Raw genomic sequence first — 21,671 nt, forward strand, 5'->3', positions numbered from 1 at the left:
GGAAAGAAGGTGGAAAAAATTTTTCTGTATTCACTGCATAAAGTTTTTCAGAATAAACTGAATAAACACTGCTGTTGACAGCTAAGCCATTAGATATTTTTTAAGTAGTTTGATCTTTTCGCATCCTACATCACCTACTATCTCCAATTATTCTAAAAATCAATCTGTCTGTTATTTGAGCCATAGCATTAGACTCCTACAGTGGTTTTGCAGCTCATGGCTCCTGAGTTTCATGGAGCATCACATGATGTGTTCCAGGGTATCATGCACAGCTTGTAGTTTGCTGCAACCAAAAGGCTTAAAATCAAAAAACTGGTTTTATTGGTCTCGTGAAGTTGGGGGATATTTTGCTGCTCAGTGTCTTTCTAATTGGAAATAACTAAATAAAGAGAAAAGAAAAGAAAAGAAAAGAAAAGAAAAGAAAAGAAAAGAAAAGAAAAGAAAAGAAAAGAAAAGAAAAGAAAAGACCAAAATATTTAAAACTTTTGCATCTGTTATGACTGTCACTAGGCACCTCTGTATAGTCTGCCAGATACTCAAAAGCACTTAGCACATGCTGCTTCCCTTGGAGGCAATAACATCTTAAAAGCCAGAACTACTTCAATCAGGCTGCCTAGTTGAGCATAAGAAAATAAGAAATGTTCTTTCACAGCAGAGGCCATTCTCTGACCACGATGCTTAGAATAGCAGGCAAAAAGAGAGTGCTGTAAAAGGCATGAGCTCCTTCACTTCTGGAATTCAGTGGTTTGAAGGCATCCAGACTGTTGTATTTAATGGCCACCACTATACATAACTCCTATGAATTTGTCCTTTTGAACCTGTTTGTGTTTCTGTATTGTAAAACATTACTTGTTTGTGAAGGTGGGTTATGGATGTTATATTTAACTCGGTGTTTCTCTTATGCCTGCTGTCTGGTAATGTAATTGGGTGGCCTCTAGTTCTAGTTTTGTGAAAAATACTTATTAGCCATTTTCTCTACTGTTCTTCTACTTACCCTGCACAATTTGTAGAACACTGTCTACGAAAAATTTATGGACCCAGATTTCAAGTTCTAAGCCGTATTTTTGAAGCTATGACTTTTTTTTTTGAGAATATAGCAAAAAGTTATCCCTGCTTAAGGAAGAGAATGAGGCAGAGGGATGGTGCTAACACTTACTTTTGGTATATAGCTGTTTCTTTGTGAGCTCAGCAAGTGATATGAGAAGCAGCACATGGTGATAACTACTCTACTTTTAACTGAGATCATTCAGCATTGATTATGCTGGAAATCTGAGCAGAAATTCAGTATGAGATGGGTCTTGGCCCAGTATTTCACCTGTTAAACTGCTGTAAGGAATGGATGATTACAGATTGTGGGAGAAGTGTAGAAGATTTCTTTGATTCTCTTAAAAGTTCCATCTTCAACTCTGAATATTCTGAGGATCTTCCAGAATAATAAAAGTGGTTTTTAAAGGTATTTTTAATTCTTTAGTTTTACATGCTGGAAGACCATATTTTATTTTCAAGTGCCAACAAAGCATTGCTATGGGTGTTTGTGGTTAGACTGGTTCCTTGCAGAGCTCGCCTTTGAATTCACCTGGTTTCTTGTTTGTTTGTTTTTACTTAGGTGAAGCAACAGTGAAGAAGAAACCAGCTCCAAAGACTCCTCCAAAAGCAGGTAATTTGTTGCATGTGTCACCCACATTTACCAGTGCAGCTGTTTGCCTACTAAGTTTGTTTGCATGTGTGATTAAATGGTCGGTAAGTCCAACTTGTTAACACTGTACTAAGAATTAAATTATGAGCATCCAAAGAAGTTACTCTCAGATGCACTATAGCAAGATCCTACAAAGTGTCAGTAGTGTGTAACTTATGCCCTTTTGCATACCCACAACAAACCTTGGCTTTCTGTGAAAGAATTTTTTCTGTGTATCACAGAATCCTCTGCATGAGTAGCTACCACAGAGAAGGTGACAGATTCTACTTTTCCTCATCACTGGCATTATGGTAACCTGTTGGTGTGTTTCCAGTCTTTGAGGCAAAGCAATCTATATTTAAAGTTGCAAGGAAATTTCCCCTATAGGAACCTCTTTTCATTGTCTTAAAACTTCACCAGACTTTTAAACGGTCCAAGCTTCTTTCTAAGCCAGATATACACCTCAGCCTAGCTTCCTTCAGATATTTTCAAAAAAAAACCACTTCTAAAAGGTCAAGTCTAGAGCAGAGGGAACCCACTTTGTTTTAATTACTTTAAAAAGGAAAAGAAAGCACTTTTTTCATGCCCAGTAGCTCTGTGCTTTGTAAAGAATGTTACATTTGGCAGTGAGGTCATTGTATTACTAGGGAATGCCTCTTACCATTTCTGTCAATATGTCCTCAAGTCTGCCCCCTTCAATACACACACAAAAGAATAATTTTTTTATCATGCTGCTTTTATAAGCAACAGTATTGGTTTCACCCTGGAGTTGTCCAGCCTATGATATTTCTGGCCTCTGTGCTTAGCAGCTACCAGGGGTCTGACACTCAGCAGCACAGCTGAGAGCCAGGCAGGAGCACTGTTAGCAGGAGATGTTCTGCCATCTATTGATACTCAGGCAGTGAGAGGGAACAGAAGGAGGAATGCCTCATTCATTAACAGAGGGGAATGAATGGGACTGCGAGGTTTGAAAGAAGCACTGTGATACAAAAAGATCCATCATTGCTCATGGCAAAATTTATTGTGATGGAGAAAGACATCAATTTCCTTCCTTGTCTCTCATGATGTTTCTGTGCCACATAATGTTTATTTGGCTACTGAGATAACTATAGGCAGATCTTGAGTCTTAATTTTTCTGAATTCTGTTGATGAAATCAGGGAGCAGCTTTGCAGACCCCCTCAGCACATGCAAATTGATAAGAAAGTAGCTGGAGCCATTTTTCAAAAATACGAAGTTCAAAAGAAAAAGAAGATTTTCTGAAAAACCCACAACGAAATTTCATAAACTATATATTTGGAATTGGTGTTAGGTGGCAGTGTTTTTGTCTTTTGGATGTCTGTACCTTGGCCTTGCATGAGCAAACTTTGGAATGGGTAAATTGTTATTGCTTCACTCCCCTAGAATTACCAAATCCACCAAATTTTGTCCGTTGCAAGCAACAGGTAACTGCTAATCTGAAATTCAAATGCTGCTGTGAAACAGCTGAGCAGAGAAATGTATGTGTTTTGAATTTTAAGAAAACTTAGGGTCATTTAAAGGGTTATTTAATTTGTTATTTTTCCCTTCAGCTGCTCCTCCTCAGATTACTCAGTTCCCAGAAGACAGAAAAGTCCGTGCAGGTGAATCAGTGGAATTGTTTGCCAAGGTGGTGGGGACAGCACCCATAACTTGCACCTGGATGAAATTCCGTAAGCAGGTAAATTGTTTTCTGGTCTCTTTTAACAACCATTTAAAAAGCTGAGCTGGAGAGGAACACCATTGACTGTCTCCCATTTTTGCATCTCCCTTCCCGAGGAACTGGCAAAGTCCATCTTGTTCCTGCAGATTGTTCTCTTCACTTCTACTGAAAACATTTCACTGATGAAGATTTCACAAGCTCCATTGGCAAATTATTGCAGTGTTTAAATGGCTATAGTGTTAGAATTTTTTCCTAATGCCAAACCTAAACTTTCTTGCAACATTTTAGACCCTTTGCTGCCTGTCCCCTCCTGTTAAAAATGATAGCTTCTTTGTGAAAAGTCTTAGACCATGAATTAAAGGATAACTGATGGGAAAGATGCAGGTATCTGAAAAGTGTCTGTCACAGGGGGCATTTCTCTCCTTTGAAATTGACTCCTTCTTTGTTGATGCTGGGTCTAAAGTTATGTCAGAGGGGCAAAATACCATATAAAAAACTTGAGTCTTGCAGCACAAATGCCACCATACAGGGCACAACAAAAACCCATGTCATGAGTGCTCTCACTCTCTAGTTTTAAAGTTTCTTCTGAATGAATTAGTATCTTTAAACTATATCACATGTCCATAAGGACAGTGTCTAAAGAGAGTTGCTTTAACAAAGCTATTTAAAATCACTTTAAATCAAATAACCCAATATACAGTTTCAGACTGGAAGATGAAGTGTCACGCTAGGACAGAGCAAATATAAATATCTACTGTAGCTGCTGTTCTGTTTATTTCATTCTGAACTTGTCATGCACTCTATAGAACACAAATAAAAACATCTCCTCCTAGAAGGAAGTTTAGACTCTAAATCCAGACATGTCAGCATTTAATTGAAAGAATTCAAAACAGTTTGTTAGTGCAAAGGGTATTCCAGAGTCCATCCTTGCTAACTCCAAATGACCTCTTATTTTAGGGGAAAGGGTAGTTTTTTTCCTGAACTCTTATATTTCCTTAAATTTCTTTATCTTCAAGACTGGAGTTAACCACTGCTTTCCACAAAAAATAGATCTCAGAACCTCCACTGACATTCAGTGTTTGATTTTGCTAAGCTCTGTCTTAACGTTTAGGTAAAATGTGGCCCTCAAAACTGAGTTTCTGGTTTGTGAAGAATTCTGAGTTCAATGTTGAATACACCAATTCTATTTACCTGGATTTTAAGGCCTTTTTTATATGCATGATCTAACAGCAGCTAATATGTGATGATTAGCAGCTCCTAATGCCGATAGCAGATCCATAACCTGAGATTCAGAGTATTTTTCTCCTTTGTAAAATGCTATTTTTACCATCTTTATACTTTCTTCTTTAGTTATCCACTATGAGACAAAGTGAAGTACTGCAAAATCATAAATTAAAATGACAAAAAAAATTTAAATTATTCATTCTGGTGAATGAGGTACAAAAGAAAAAAAAACTTCAGGAAGGATACCAAACACTGTAGGAAGACAAGTGAGGGCAGCAGTCTCTCATTTATTAATTTAAAAGGGGAGCCACTTACTGTGTCCTGTGATGCACCATAATTTTGCTTTATGTTTTTGCTTACACTTCACCACATATTGTTTTAGACTTGGATTTCTTCCTTTTCTATAACTATGGTTGATTTCAACTCTGTTCCATTCCCAGTCCTAAAGGTGAAAACCAGCCAAGTGTTTTGACAGTTTACTGGGAGTTACTTGTAGTTGTTATTTGAGCTGATCCAGCAATTGGTGAGCTGTGATTCCAGCCCTGCTCCTGTTTGCTGCAGCTTCCTCTCTGTGTTTCTTCCTCACATCCCCTCAGGTGCAGGAGAGCCACAGTGGCCTCTCTATCTCTTTTGGGTATTCCAAAAGAGTATCTTTTGCTTTTAGAAAGGGAATGTCATGAATCTGTGACTCATACTGTTGTATGCCATGGCAGTGCAGTGGAAGGGTTCTGGAACTGTGCTGAACTAAAGAAGGGAAAGCCTTGGAAAGCCTTAGAAAGCCTCTTCATCAGCTGAGTCCATCACTGAACACTGCCAGCTGTTGAAGCTTCTCAACTACAACCAGTGAATTTCTTTCAGGATCCCAAAGTTCCAACCCATGTTCCCCACAGCCACTGCAAACCACTGAGCATCCTTTCAGGGCTGTCTGTTTCTGCATCCTTTCAGGGCTGTCTCTGCATCCTTTCAAGGATTTCTCTGCATCCCTTCAGGGCTTTCTCTGTATCCTTTTGAAGCTTTCTCTGAATAATGCAGATCTAGTTCTACTATCACCCCTTGACTAATTTTAATGAAGCATAAAGAAACAGTTTAGAATCTCAGAAGTACGTTGGCAAGGTAGAACAACTTTCACTGCAGTTTAACCCTACATAATCCCATTTGCTAACTTTCTATTTGAGTCATTGTAGGAAAATATTTCTAAAGTTACTTTTGGGCGGATAGCAGTGCATGTGTTTTTCCTCAACTGAGGAAAGAGCAGGGAAAGTCCTCTTCTTAAGTTTTGATTTCATCTCTGAATATATGGGACAAGATAAGGCAAGCTGAATAGCCTTCATTTTTAATTAAATTCTGAGAATGGCTTGGAAGAGTCACTTATCTAAGAAGGAAGTGGTGGGAGGAAGAAGGGCATTGACACTGTGTTGTCTGTTTCATAAGAACACAGTGTACAGCTTCTGTAATTGCAGGGTAGCATTATGAGGTTTTTAAAGAACTGTCATGTCTCAAGCTAATGCAGATTAAAATCTAAGTCACCTTGGCCATTTATGCTATGATGGCTGTGTTTCAATTAAAAACTAGTTTATAATATGCCTATGGTATTCAGCAGAGATTTGGATTTTTGCTTCTCCGGAAAATTAAAATGCTATGGGAAAGCTCAATACGCTCTTTGAATGTCTCTCTGTACAGCTGTAGTGTTGCATCTCTATTTCATATAACATTGTCTTCAGTTGTTCTAACCCAAAAAACTGCTACCCTGGTTTGTGTGGAAGTACAGAATGAAGCTGGTTAAAACAAGAGGGCAGCAGTCCCAGCTGGGGATGGTCTGCACGTTGGGCTTCTGAGTGGGATGGCAAATGAGCTAAGGCTAAACCCTCATTCCACTGTGGTTTCTTTAAGATATGTGAGACCAAACTTTGTTCTTTTGGCAATTGCACAGTTTGCACTTGCAGCCTGTCAAAGAGAAGTTAAAAAGTGACACACCTTTTCCTTAGGAGGGTTCCAGCAACACCAGTGCTCCCTGTGGCCTTTGCAGGACTGGAGCCCTTATAATGTTCCACTGCATTTCTATATGATTTGTGTGGATTACACAGTTTATCAGCTGGACATACTTCTGTAATAGAGTTATCTGCAAATAACACTCATATGATAACATTGTATTGTGCTTTGAGCTCTTTCACGTACAAAGAAATCTATCACATAACTTTTCTTTCAATTTGGCAGATTCAAGAAAATGAATATATTAAAATTGAGAATGATGAAAACAGCAGCAAGCTAACAATATCATCAACAAAGCAGGAACACTGTGGATGCTACACCCTAGTTGTAGAGAACAAACTTGGCAGCAAACAAGCACAAGTCAACCTTACAGTTGTTGGTAAGTCCAAATTAATATTCTATTTATATACTTACTCTTCAGACATCAGCCTGCATTTGCATTTTATATAATGATATGCAACAGGTTAAATAAAATAATCAGTTAAATTAAGAAGACTGAAATAAGAACTAGTATTGCAAAAAATGTATAGTGACATTGTAATAAGGACTATAAGTTAAGATGTTTATTTGGAAAAAATCCTAATTCCATGGTGATGAAGGCATAAAATAGATAAAATAGCTCATGCTTAAAAAGAAATGCCCCCACAAGATAAAAACAGCTCATGTCTCCATTTCAAATTCCTACCATGGTCCATTGTTTCACAGGGGCAGAAAGCAGCGAATAAAGACAGTCTGTTTTAAATATTTTGGAACCCTTCATCTGTGGGCTTTTACACAGGTATCTTAAAGCTTCAAGCAGCCTTGTCAGGTGACACTCCCAGGCCATCAGGTTTGGTGCAGAGACTCTGGACAACTGCACAGACATGCAGACTGGCAGACAGTTGCAGTTTATTTGCAGATAAAGCTGCAGCCTAGTGAGGATCAGCCAAAATCTAGATCTCTGACATCTGGCTCTGAAAGGGCTAATGGAACCCACCTTGGTGTGGATACTTCAGGGAAATCCAGGGAATTTCTGCAAGCCAAGATGTGATTTGGCTAAAACATCAGTCTGTGGGATAGGTCTGCTTCAGAGGGATTATCACATAAGGTGGTGCACTGACAGCCACAAGGGTTTGAGCAAGGTAAAAAATGGCCAAAAGAGGAATGTCTCAGGCCTAAGATTAATTTCTGACTCCAGTGAAACCTATGGCAAAATACCTTTAACCCAAGTTGGACTGGAGATTCATTCCAGCACTCCAGTGAATACCATACGAGGTTTAATGAGTACATTAAAAAAATGTACTCATTAAATGTAATGAGTACATTAAAAAAAAATTACTCATTTTTTTAATGTACTCATTTTCAGGTACAATATCCACTGAAGCAGACTGAATGTGACTCAGTTGCATGTTGCTCTACATATTGTCATTAGAGGCTTCCTGATTATTTAAATTAATTCCTTTAATCCAGTCTGAGGCTTTAATTGCAGTTAAAAGATAACTGGATGAATGAGTATAAATATCAAGCGGATTCCAGCAACATGCCAGAGAATTCAAGAACAGAAGAAAATAGAATCAGTATTTTTAATGATGCATAGATAAATTGTACTACCCCTCCCAACAGTGGGTTGTACAGGTCAGAAGTACAGCTAGGTTAAAAACTAACACCACTGGTCCTGGAATAAACATATACATTTCTCTGGGTATAGGTTTTGGCTGCAAAACCCCAACACAGCTGATTAGCAGCTGGAAGAATGGCAGGAGATTAATTGCTCTTTATATTTCCCTCCTTTTCCCTCTTTCCTAGGCAACTGCTGCAGGAAGATAATTGTAGCAGGTTATTGGGCAAGATGGATTTTTTTTAGCTGCACAAGGCTGACAATTCCTGTTATCTTGTTACTGTGTGAGCCTTGACTCATTATTATATAAGTCACTGGTTTATTTCCTTTGGAGTTAATTGGTTTGGAAGTCTTTGAATTCTATAACCTTATAAAGCTACATCTCAGCCTCCTGCTCTGCTCTTCCCTAAGAAATGTGCCAGAGAACCGTGGGATTCCCAGAGATGCTTTTGGGAGAGTTGGGTGAAGAATCCTTTCAATGTGCAGGAGTTTGCCATGTGTTTTGGCTGATGACAAGATCTCTGTTTCCAACTAAAAAGAATAAATTCCATCTTGTACGATTGCCAAGCTCTTCAGTGAGACATCTCGCTGATGTCAGCACTGCTGAAGGCGTGACAAGGCCTCCTAGCTTGCTGCACATGCATTTTAAGGCCAGATTCTTCCATCTGGGCACTCACAAATGTGGGAAAAGGGAGCAAAAATGTCTTCTTTATAGGAAGGGGGTTAGAATCTCACTATGACATAAAATCCTTCACACTGTTTGCACCTTTAAAGGTGTCAAATGTTCACTGAAGTTGGAAGGTACTTTTCTCTAAAGCCTGTCAGTCAAAATAGGGAAGCTGTGTTTCTCTGAATATGCAAAACCTGGAACTTCTGAGCCTACCAAAGCTCATCCTTAGTCCTAAATTCCTGCCTGCCCATTGTCTCTGCACCATCCCAAGTACTGGGAAGAAACTTGCTCTCTCTGCCCTGACCCCACTTTCATAGCAAGCATTGGTGGAGAAAGTCCTGGTGCTAGAGATCAGCTCTGTTTGCCTCAGCCCTTTATAAAAAGCCTCTAAATTCTGTGTGAGCTGCCTCCCTGTGAGTTTACTGAGAAAAGGCACATCCATATGTGTGTGTTGTGTGCTCAAAGCACTGCTGCCTGACCACACTGCACAACTGAGCCTTGAATGTGTTGAAACTACAAATACAGAACATTTGCTTTCTGGAGGAGCATGTCTGAGCAGACCCAGAGCTGCATTTCTCAAAGGGCTAAGAGGCTTGGCTCTTCTGAATTTTAGCAAATCAAAGACATTTTCATTTTTAAAATATAAAATGAAATTGTTATGGAAATAAAGATGCATTTATTTTTTTATTATTATTACCTCCTTATATTAATAATTATTACATATTTCAATTTATTATTACCTCTTACAACCATGTAGGTTTCAAAGGCTTCATGCTGATGGGGAAGTTTCTTATGTGAAAGACTCCAATAAACATTTCTCAAATGAAATTTGGACTGTAACACATGTTAAGGAGCAGGTTGCCCAACAAAGTTGTACAGTCTCCATGCCTGGAGGTATTCAAGTTCAGACTGGATAAGCATCTGAACAATCTGCTCTGACCTTATAGCTGATCCTGCTTTGAACAGAAGGTCTAAAAACCTTCCTGAGGATATTTAAGACCATCCTGGGTCTTGGTTTTATACTTGCAGTTGTCAAAGACCTTTCTTTACAAAAAAAAATAACATTATTGATTTAACTTCCAATAAGAGGAAAAAGGATTGAGCTTATCTGCAAGGATTGAAATCAGAAATGATCCTACTATGATTTAAACTCTGACTCCTAGATTGCAAACTCTATCTGAGTACAATTTGTAGAAATTATTTTTAATAATGACATTTAGGGAAACAAAGATACTTTGCATTCCTTTGAATTTAGCTCTCAAAGTCTTAAATTTAACTGTCAGACTCGGGCCTCAACTACAGTCTTAATTAAACTGTGCAAGGGTTCTGACACCTAAAAGCATTTAAATAATTTATGATTTGATGCTGTTTGGGTCATGGGAAAGGATGCTCTTGAAAGAAGCCCAGCTTCATCGTATGGGATTTATTTTATTTAATGAAATAAAAATGAACAAAATGTCCATTACATTCAGCCTTCAGTGTGAGCTGTGTGCAGTCCACACAGCAAATGCACTGATACATAAACATAGAGGAGACTTTTTAAATAATGGTGTGATGCTGAGCACAGAGCCCTCAGCCACAAGGACTGAGCCTTGTGACTCATTGTGTAACTTTGTACAAGCACTAATAATACTGGGAGACCTGCAAGTCTGTGAGACATCCAAGTTAAGCAGTGTCTTCTTTGAAAGGGTTGACTGGTCCCAAAATGTCCATGTTGAGCTCTTCTCTACTGTTATGATCAGCTCTCTTAAATAAGCAATTTCCGTAGCTGACTGATCTCTCTTGGGAGACTTTGTAACATGCTTCTGCTCCAGAATCAAAACAGCCTGATGTGAGATTGAGCTAATGATTTATAGCAGACAGTGTGTCAGATGGAAGTGGACGTGTGTTGCCAAAGCTGTTAAATGAGCCAGTGATGAGCTTAGTGTAAAACATGACTGATTTAGGCAAGGTAGAGCCCTCAGTTTACAGTGACAGCAAGGAATATGCATTCCTTTCATGCCAGTTATTGGATGTATTTGATATATTTATCGAAATTATGATTCTGAACATTTTAGCTGTGTGATAGCTCCAGGTCTGTAACCACCTTTGAAAAAGAAACTTGGTTTTCCTACTGGCTAAAGCTGGGTACTATGACAGTGTCCAAAGAATAACACAGAATTCAACAAGGGTATCTGGCATTAGAGAAATAATCTGTTCTGCAGCTATGCCACAAACTTGCCACATGCTTTTGGGCTTATTGCTTCACGTTTCCATGCCTACTATTCAGGAGCTTTTTGATCATCAGTGTGTAGTGAATATTTTGTATATCAGTGCTGTCTTCTAGGTTTTTTTTGAGACAGAACTAGAAACACACAAACTACCAAACTGGGGCCTTATTTTGACCATCCTTGTTTGTCTTTTTATAAATCCTTTGGGATCTTTACTATTCCTGATGTGGTATTTTGTGTTTATATATATATATATCTATACATGTATATGTATTGTACATAAACACACACAAATATATATAAGTATCATGGTGATTAGTAAGCTCTATGGTGTAGATATATGCAAAAGAGTAAGAGCAATGTCATTAGACCCTGAGAGGCCTAAAGTTAAAAGTTATGGTGGTTCTATTACTCTCAGCATTGGTGCATGTACTGTGATTTGCAGCCTTCTCTGCAGTTGGAAAGTGATAAACCAAGTACTCAAGGACACACACACACACATATATATAAGCATGTTGCACACAGGCATGCAAGTAGTATTGCATGAATTCACTAATACCTGCTCCTCTGCTCCATTCCATACTTGACTTGGGACGTGGAAGTTACTTTCTGTGAGGAAGATGTTACTTCTATGCCTTTAGCAGAATATGTCTGAGCACAGTCTTTCCAAGCACAGAGAAAATACAAGTTTACTTGAGAACAAGGTCTGATTATCACTAATGCAAACAGTCATTGAATGTAATGGTAGGATTAATAATTGCTGCTATGAAGGGCTTGGTTCTGCTTCCACAGAAGTCATATATATGCAAGCTATATTAGAATTTGTTTTCTCCCTCGATACTCTGTTACAAGGAAACATGGTAGCAAAACCAGCAGTGCGCAGTGACCTGTGAATGCATGGTGGGAGAGCCTGAGAAATCTGGCTCACTGCTCACCACTCAGACAGAGAGGACCCAGTGGTCAATGTTCTGTGCTCCCTCTCTGGAAAAGTTAAGTGCAGACATCTGGGAAGCAGACAGTGAAGCGAAACATCCATAGACATTTTGACACTGAATATTGCAGCTCAGAAGTGCAAATATGAATGATTCTGAAGTTCTTTTTTTGAAAAGAATCAGATAATATCTTGCAGTATCCATGTGATTCCCTGTTTACAGTCAGGTCAAGAATGCAGTGAATTTCTTAAGAATATGTGGGTGGATTCGCTCTGTAACCTTCAACCTTTCAAATTCCTCTGGATTGCTGGAGTATTTTTGTCACTGGTTTTATGGTTAAAGGGCAACTACACTGGTGGTTAAGGAAGAAATGTCTTATGTTGCTGCTGTTGTAGTTCAAGAGTATAGTAGCCTCCACTGTCAGCTTCCCACTAATGCATAGTGGCTCTCCAGCTGTACCAAAACAAAATTTTCAGAGAAAGACAAAAATGTGTAGAGGAAAACCAGTTTACTCTGCTCTGTGCATCTGTGCTGGCACACTAATCCAGGTTTATCCCTTGAATGGCCATGTAGTTTCAATGTCATTTCTGTTAGGAGAAATTTCAGTAGAAATCCATGCACAGTTACTTTTTCATGATGGTTACCTTCAGCTTGTTTTTGAGGAAGAAAATAAATATCTTGACAATTGCAACAAAATTCTTATATTTTACCTAGTTACTCAAAAATGATTAATCACAACTCCTCCATGCAAACGTGGGGTTCCTAAGACCCAAACTCACTCCAGTGGAGACTAATCCACAGATAATCCTACTGGGGAAACTCCTAAAATTTATTGTGCCTTTCAGTGGGCAGGTTTGAGCTCTAATTCAGTCAGTTATCAAAGCAGATACCTAACGTGCAGCACATGAGTAATCTGAACAGCTTGTTGATTCAGGCTCAGGAGCAGATGGTTTAGAAAAAGGCTCCTGAGAATGCATTATATATTTGTTTGTTCCATTAGGGCTGTGGCAGAAGGAGATGTTCTTGTGCTGAGGGCATTTGCGTGGGAGTGGTGAGCTCTGGTTTCGTTCCCAGCTCCATTCTCCTGTGTGTCCTTGGGCAAGGTCATTTTACACTTCCATGCCTCAGTTACCCCAAGAGCACAAAGTGATGCTGTGGGCCACCAGTATTTGTGAGCTACTTTATCCACAGGTCTCAAAAGGGCAGTTTTTAAATAACTTCATTTTCTGTCAGAGTTGTCAGGAGGAGCAATCTGCTGAGAGTACTCTGCAGTGTATTTTACAGGGGAGGTGTAAATTACAAAGTCTGGACTAACAAATCTTTACCATGGGGCTCTTGCCTCTGCTGTTTTTTAGGAGAAATCTCATGTTCATTTCAGTTTCTCATGAGCTGTTTTGCAGGAAAATGCAGGCATTTTTAAATTTAACTTCATGCTAAACCTATGGCACACTAATGTACAAGATGTACATTAGTTACAGGAGTTAAGGAGTAATATCTCTACTTGTAGCACTCCTCTCCCTTGGAAAAAGAGCTGCAGGGCATAGTTTTCCAAGCACAGCAGCGAGGTCTGCCATGACCCCGAGCCCTGTCAGCAATAGTGCCGAGTTCAGTTATGACCTTTTATGGTTTCGCTTTTCTCTTGCTGATGGATTTCAAATGAGAGCTTTGCCAGTGCTGTCGGCATGGACAGTGTTCAACTGGCTGTTGCAGCATATTAAATACCTTCCCTGGCTAAACAGATTGTGGAATGGAATTAAATTGTTTCTTTCTGTCTGTTCTTTATCTGCCAGACAAATATCACAATAGCTAATAATAGTATTATACAGTAATATGATAACTGGATTTAGAAAGAAAACAAACCAATTTTGAGAACAGATAAAGAAAACTACTTCAGAGTCATTGTTTCAGTGCTGTCTCTGTTCATAAAAGAAAGGAAAAAATAACTTTTCAGAGGCTGTGGTTGTACTGCTCTCAGTTTTCAGAGGCATTCTGCTGGAGCAATATCTCTGCTTTAGAGCCAGGGCCGTGCGAGCTCTTAATGCACAGCAAACTCCACTGCCTTCCTTGGCTCAGCCTGACCCTCACAGCAAGTAGCAGAACAATTTCCATTTCCCTGCACACGCTTAGATAAGGAGATTGCTGCCTTTTTTGGTCTCTTGGAATGGTTCTTGTGTTCTGAGGGCTCTGTAAACTGAGCCATGTGGAGAAGGCAGTGAGGTCTCGATAGCAGTCTCATGTCACGTGGGTGTCCTGCATGAGCTGTGGGTTTGCCTCCACTGCAGAGAGAGAAAAAGTCCCTTTGCTTATGCAAAGGAATTTTCACAGAAACACGGAATATTCTGAGTTGGAAGGGACCCACAAGGATCATCGAGACCAACCCTTAAGTGAATGGTCTGTACAGGGATTGAACCCACAACCGTGGTGTTATTAGCAACATGCTCTAACCAATGCACCACTGGTAAAAAAGGCAATCACATCAAGTCAAACTTGTCTGATAAACAGCAATGATTTAAAGGCCAAGCCTGCTTATGTTTTATGCTTCTCAGAGTGCACAAATACAAATTAATTAAAGTTTACTTCAGGCTGTATATCAAAACCTGTTTACCAAAATATTTTTGAGAACTTATCTGAGGAAGGAGTGCAGCTGAATTCAGTTTGAGAGTAAATAACAAGTGTGTGTTTCAGTCCTGGTATGGTCTTAAAAGTGGCTTAAACATTTCATGTGGGGCCACCTCATCCCATTATCATTTGCCCTAAGAATACATGCCACAAAGAATAAACTGGAATCTGACCTTATTGCTTTTGGGGTAGTGGTAATTTACACCTCCTTTTCTTGAGAAGCAGAGGGTTTTAATCTGTGCCTGGTTTGCTGGAACATAAAGGGCTAAAAAGCACCTTCACATCACCTCCAGTCTCCTCTTACTCCTCTCTGCTTGGCTTATGGCTCGCAGCACGCAGGAGTCACTCCTGCTGCTTCCTCTGTGCTGCTGGTGTCAGCAACTCAGTGCAGCCTCTGTGCTGCTGGGCAAACAGTCCCTGAGCCAGGTTTGAGGCCGAATTTGCTGCTCCTTTCCCTGCCACAGGGCCTTGGAAGACAGCTTGGGGCAACCCTACTTGTATTCCTAGAGAGATTTATGTGCAAAGGCATTGGAGTTTGTGGGATTCTGACCAGGTTCAACAGAACTGCATGAATACAGCCAGTCTGACCATGATCATCTAGAATATCATAAGACTTGATTTAGGGGTGCTGTAAGGTAGCCAAGGCTGGAGTACCCCTAGTTTCACATGGTTAAGGTACCTTATGGTGGCTTTCTTTTGTTGCATCTAACAGTGAAATTGAAGTTAGAGCTCAATATTTTAAATTAGTTCCTTCTCCTACAGAAATGTGCACAAGTGCACTTTTGGATGCCCTGCCTTTGTTCTAGTTCACATATTGGATTTAGCTATGGATTGTTCCAGAAGAGAAAGAACAAAATTGTGTCCATTAAAGCCAATGTAAAGCCCTCATAACATAAGCCTAAATATGACACATGATTGTGCATGTCAAAAACTGCACATGACATGCAGCAGAATATTGGAGACAGGCAGCTCAGAGACATGAGTGGTATAGTAAACACTAAAACAGAAGGACAAAATAGAGAACTGTGATTGTCTTCCGCACTCCTTCTCAGCTCATGGGATGTTTTTATTGAAAGCAGTTAATAGTGCTGATAGAGACTTCATATTCCAGAAGGGAATGTAGTTTGGCAAAATATTCTATCTTTCAATACAGACAGATGAATACAGGGTAACCTTTAAAATCCCCATAGAATAAACTATTGAGAAAGAAAACAGACACATGGAGAGACCATCTGCAGGTTCTCTGAATGTGCAGAGCTGTAGAATGCCATCCAGTCTGATATCAAGTCATTTTTAAGCATGTTAAAATGGTACATATACATCTGTCATATTTAAAAAGAGCAAAGATTAGGCTTTCATTCCTGTTTAGGATCTCCCATAGCTACTACAGTATTTATACACTGAGCAGATCTGCAAGCAGCAGCAAAAGATAGACTTCAAACAAAAATGTGCATCTTCCTGGCTCAGTAGAGTCCAGCCAAGACTGCAGGTTTTCATCTCTGCCTATTGAGAAAAATGCCTTAGGAATACAGAAATGTTCCCAAAGCTTGAAGATACTAGTCTAAAGCCATGTGGCATTTCCTTTGCCACTGCTATCCCCTTGGCCATGAATGCTTTCTCTGCAGTGCTCACATACCTAAGCCTTGCTTCTGTAAACCATGCAGGCCAGAGGGACTCCAGTTGTCTAGGTGAGTCATGGAAAGAGAGCTTACTGAGGGAACTGGGACCTAGGAAACTGATAAATCATGCCCAGTTTCATTTGGAAATAGAAGTGTGTTGAAAGTCAGCAATGAGAGAGAGAGTATTTTCATGTCCTGCACAGGAAGCAGGTTACTGCTGAAACATACTGCTGAAACTGCTCTGCCAATGCTGCAACATTGAACACAATCTCCAGATCAATTCAGTGCACAGCAGTAAAGCAACCTAACACTTTATTTTTAAAGCAACACATACATGCAGGTCTGGCTGTGTGCATAGCAGATGTCAGAGAATCTGCACTGCTTTGAAAATCTTCAGCAGATGCCACTGTAAGGTGATGGACTACTGGCTTGGCGTTTTCTTCAAAGTGTTTTCCTCCTGCTATCTGCAACTGCTCTGTTCTGTTGGGATTTAGGATAAATAGGCTGTTGCTTACTCCAGCTCTATCTGCATTTTGAAATGATGCAGTGATGGTTACATAGGAGGAAAACAAGACACAGGGCTGAATATTCCATTCCTGTAAAGATTTAGAGAAGGACAGACAATCATTCCCAGCAAGGTCTGCATGATAACAAGTTGTAGTGAAAAGAAGAAGCTGCTGCCACTGTCTGACTAAAATCACCCAATCCATGTGTGCCATGCCAGCAGCTCTCTGATGGCTGCTATGGGTATGGTACAAACAGGCTGATACTGCAAATGGTGTGGGCACTGAGTCCTCACTTCTTGCAGCTCCAGGGAGGCTGGGACTGGAGCAGTACAGGGAAGAGGGGTGCTGCTGTTTGGGCACCAGGAGAGCAAGACTCAGTTCTCATCTTTGCTACAATCTCTCTTTCTAAGCTTAGACAAATCATGTAAGTCCTCTGTGATTCAGTTCATTGTATATCTACTCTATAAATTCATGCTTGTTAATAGCCCCTTCCATTCTGTCAGAAAATGAGGTGAGTAAAATGTGACCACGAAGCAGGACAATAAGCTGTTCCAGAGGTGAAGGATATCTGGTCTCTGACATGTGTTTAACAAAACATGTGCTGTATAATGATGACTCCTAGTGGAATGGTGTTTTAAGTGTTGCCAAAATGAACAAAGATAATCTTGATTCTGGCAGTCACTTTTTCTTCCACCTGGGGGTTCTCATACTGAATGCAGTGGCATACTCAGTGTCTACCTCCCTTCCTCCCTCTCAGTCTTTTCCCTCATACTCAAAAATTTCTATTTATATATCTTCTAATATGTTTAAGTTCTGGAGGGAGATGGATTTTTCATCACAACAGAACTAATTTTTTTTTTCAGGGAAGTCATTGGGCAATGAAACTTGCACTCTTCCAAATAGTGAACTGATACTTAACTATCTTGATCAGATTAGACTGTCCTAATTTCCCTCTCTATAAGTTAAACCACAGGAGTCAGAGGAGAGGTTCCTCTGTCCAAGAACCAAAGGCATGTTTCTGACAAATTGTGGCTATTTCTGTCAGCTCAGTAATTTTCCTAGGAATGATAATTTGAGTATGAAGGGATATGGTCTGTCACAGTGAGGCTTTGATCAAAGTCTACAACAGCTTCCCCCAGTATTTGGATGTTTTTATTGCTAAGAAAGTGGCAGTATTTTTTGGCTGCTTTGTCAGCTCTGCCTTTCCTACAGAGCGAGTGATAATATCCGTTAGCAGCTTGAACAAGCAAACTGGGACAGGATTTTATCAGTCCATGTTCAGTGTAACCATTGTTTGTAGCATCTCACACTTTCTGTCTTTTTTGTTTTCCTCTTCTCTCATTTATCCCATCCTTTGATTCGTCTTTCAACCTTTGGCCACTAGTTCATCCACATCAACATCATCATTATTTTGTAGGTTTTGCTAGATTATTTCTGAGAGGATTATTTCCAGAGAAGCTATTCATTCCCTTAGAAGTCTTTTGAAGTGCATAATTCCACAGTTATTTTCTAGCAATTTATTTTAAAAGCCATCATTTTTCTGTCTTAGAAGAACATTAATTTCAATAATTAATCATTCGACTAAATCTTGAAAAAGTCATATAACTGCAAGACTGTTGTATTTTCTCAAGTGTTTGCATAGTTGGCTGCACATCTACACATCAGGGTCTGGTGATACTGGTTCTACTAATCTAAATAAGGACTTCAGTAGCAATCCTCTAACTGAGGAAATACAGAAGTTTCTATCTCCCACTCCTCAACAATCTCCAAAATGCATATGAGATTTTGAAAATCTCACTATTTAAATTATATATTCTAAACTGAACTCCTTCCCAAAAAGTGCACTAGACTTCCAAAAACTGCACATAGATGAATTTGTTCACTAAACTGTTGGCAGATAAACCTGTCACCCTTCGAGGCCTTTTTTCCATGCCAGCAAAATGGTTCCTGTATTTCTGCTACCCTGGTGTCTTTGGATGAGTGGCACTTTCTGAGGCTGTGAAAGGTGAGCAGGCCCTGAAGTGTGGAAGCAGATAAGGGAGCTGAAGGAAGCACATCTCAGCAATGGGACTGTTACAGGGGTGTTCCTCACCAAGGAGTGGTTTGCACCATTGTGCGAGATTGCAGGCATAGCTAGGACTGGTTTTAGTCTCCACAGTTTCTATAATGATAGCTGTGAAGCAGAGCAATGGAATGGAAAAAGAAGGGCCAGGAATGCCCTGCTGAAGTTCTGTGTGACCCTCACGGTGTGCGCTGTGTGTGTTTTTGCAGACAAACCAGACCCACCTGCCGGCACTCCTTGCGCGTCGGACATCCGGAGCTCCTCCCTCACGCTCTCCTGGTACGGCTCCTCCTACGACGGCGGCAGTGCCGTGCAGTCCTACACCGTGGAGATCTGGAACTCAGTGGACAACAAATGGACAGACCTCACCACCTGCCGCAGCACCTCCTTCAACGTGCAGGACCTGCAGCCCGACCGCGAGTACAAATTCCGCGTGCGAGCCGCCAACGTCTACGGCATCAGCGAGCCCAGCCAAGAGTCTGAGCTGGTAAAGGTTGGAGAGAAACAAGAAGGTCAGTTCTTACAAAGAAAAACCATCTCCATTCAGCTGAGCTCTTCCGTAAGAGTTCCTTAGTGAGGCCAGAGAGCTGCACGGCCTCCTTCCCACTTGTCTCTGTGGCTGTAACTGTGCTCAGGTCCTTCACAGACTTCATTTGGGGGTCGGAGCACATCAGTTTTGCATACTTGCACTGTGGAAACTTGGCTTCAGGAATCCCAAATCCCTGCCTTGTGAAAGCAAGCACTAATTCTCATTCTGGCTTGCTGGATAAGTGCTGGCTGAAAGAATTCTGCAGTTCAGTGCACAGGTAATGGGAAATTAAACCTTTCACAGATGTTAGGCATTCAGTCCATGCCCAGTTGGAAAATGATGATTGGTAGCTTACCTGAAATATGCCAATGGATTCATTATAGTTTATACTAGACACACCATGGAAAAACAAACCATAAACGCTGTCCCAGATTTGCTTTTGGAAATAATGAATGTGCTTGCTGCTAGCCAAGCACAGAATATGCAGCAGAAGATAAATTGGCACCTTGCAGCTAGCTGTATTTCCCATGCTTTCAATCCCAGCATGATGGTGTACCTCAGTCCTGTGTCCCCTAGTACACCCAGCCTGTGAATTCAAGGCTATCCTACTTAGCATGTTGGTTTTGCAGCATTATGGGGTCCAAACGTTTTTAGGGCTTTTGGTTTGACTTGCATGTACTTTTAAAAATATTTTTCCATATTTTTTACTTCTTAATTTTTGTTTAAGATCTTCTCAAAGGGGTAATAGGGAGAGTTCAATTGTTGTAGAAATTATTCAGGAACTGGTACAAAATTTGAAACACACAAATATCAGCATTATTTTTCAAAACCAGAAAGTGACTACATATTTTTGTGCACACCTCCATCCACCTACTGTGCAAGGATGACTTTGACAGTCACCTTACCAAAAAACCCAGACCAGGAATTACAAATTTTACCAATTTTCCTGTCTTTGAGGAGTGCGCTGTGTGTTGTATCTCTCCCTCTTCATTTATGTGTGCAGGGCTTTGGAGCTTGAAGTGTTCCATATAACCCTTGTGAAGTTATCTTTTATTGCTAAAGGAAGACAAAATGATAGTAAAGTGATGCAGCATCACACAACTGTGTAAGCCTCTCAAACAAAAGTAAATCATATTTCTCTTCAAGTGCTAAATTGGATGCATGCTGAGGAATCACTTCCCTCTATTTGCAAGATTTAAAACCAATCTAAACCAAGATGCACCTTCTCTTCCAAGAGGGGAAAATAACATTAGGAGTAGCAATAAAATTGAAAGGAAGCTAGATGGTATCGGCTCTTCATAATAAAATTCCCTGTGTTTGAATGCCCTCTTTCTTTAGTTGCAGGACAAACACCTTCTGGGGCTGGAGACCTGACTCTTCTCTATGTTTTTGCTAGAACAACCACTACCTATACTGGACCAAAGCAAACAAGTTATTTTTCCATTGAAGTCTGAGCATTTTCTTACATAGATTTAGTACAAAAGGCTAGAAAGTGTATGAGTCATTGCAATAGACATTTTTTAAAAAGCAACAAAAAAGTTGTTTTGAGCAAAAAGAAAATGTGTTCTGTTTGCAGGAGGGGGGAGGTTGTCTTTGTGCTCTCAATTCTAGGGCTAATTGATTTCAATTCTTGTTATTGCAGATAGTATGGAAAAAGAGCAAATCATTTAAAGTGTGATTTTTCAAGTGTGAGACTATAACTGGTGCTTTAATTAAAGGCAGTGGAAAATGCATGTTTTCAGCACCTGTCAAAGTCAGGACTTTAAGCTGCCATCTTTGTGAACCCTTAGCTGAGTAACTGAGGATTTTCTAGGCTGTCAAGAAGTCTGATTACTGATTTTCATACTGAGGTGGCCAGCACATATTAGCAATGTCAGTATGATCTCAGTGAAGAAAGGCATGGCTCAATTTTCACATTGCATTTGAAGAAAACTAAAATAAGGTTGTAAGTCTCAACAGATTAAAGCATGCATTGCCATGTTTGAGGAAAATTTGATACTGTTGACTCGCTTCCGAGAAAGGTTTTAGCACAGCTTTTCAGCACTTACCAAGATCAGATATGTGCCACTTAGATAATTTAGGCTTCCACTGGTGGACCAAACTGTTCCTATTCTGTGGCTTCAGTGCAGTGTGGCTCCAGAACCGGGCACTGACTCCTTGTCTCAGCAGTATTTGGCAGGCATTACCTACTGGCAGCCTGGCTGGGAGCAGCTCCCTTACACAGCCCTTAAAAGGGGAGGAAAATGTTATGTGCTCTGTGCAGGAGTGGTTTGTAGCTGAGGAAGGTCTGAGAACAGCTACCCCGGGTGGGGAAGGCTCCCTTCCCTCCCTGCTCTTCTCGTAGATCTCTGCAAACCAAC

The 21,671-nt window shown here is 40.2% G+C and overlaps 1 protein-coding gene across 3 annotated transcripts in view; it reads left to right on the plus strand.

The window, feature by feature from the left end:
- Positions 1-21,671, plus strand: part of MYLK (myosin light chain kinase) — a 141,179-nt gene that overhangs the window by 91,160 nt on the left and 28,348 nt on the right. For all 3 annotated transcript variants that reach the window (XM_063161757.1, XM_063161758.1, XM_063161759.1), the window contains 4 exons: positions 1,607-1,657; positions 3,245-3,372; positions 6,793-6,946; positions 18,992-19,294. In XM_063161757.1, coding sequence (XP_063017827.1) covers positions 1,607-1,657; positions 3,245-3,372; positions 6,793-6,946; positions 18,992-19,294 — 636 coding nt within the window. The remainder of the gene's footprint in view (positions 1-1,606; positions 1,658-3,244; positions 3,373-6,792; positions 6,947-18,991; positions 19,295-21,671) is intronic.

The sequence above is a fragment of the Melospiza melodia genome, chromosome 8 (genome assembly GCF_035770615.1).
Source record: "Melospiza melodia melodia isolate bMelMel2 chromosome 8, bMelMel2.pri, whole genome shotgun sequence".
NCBI lineage: Eukaryota > Metazoa > Chordata > Aves > Passeriformes > Passerellidae > Melospiza > Melospiza melodia.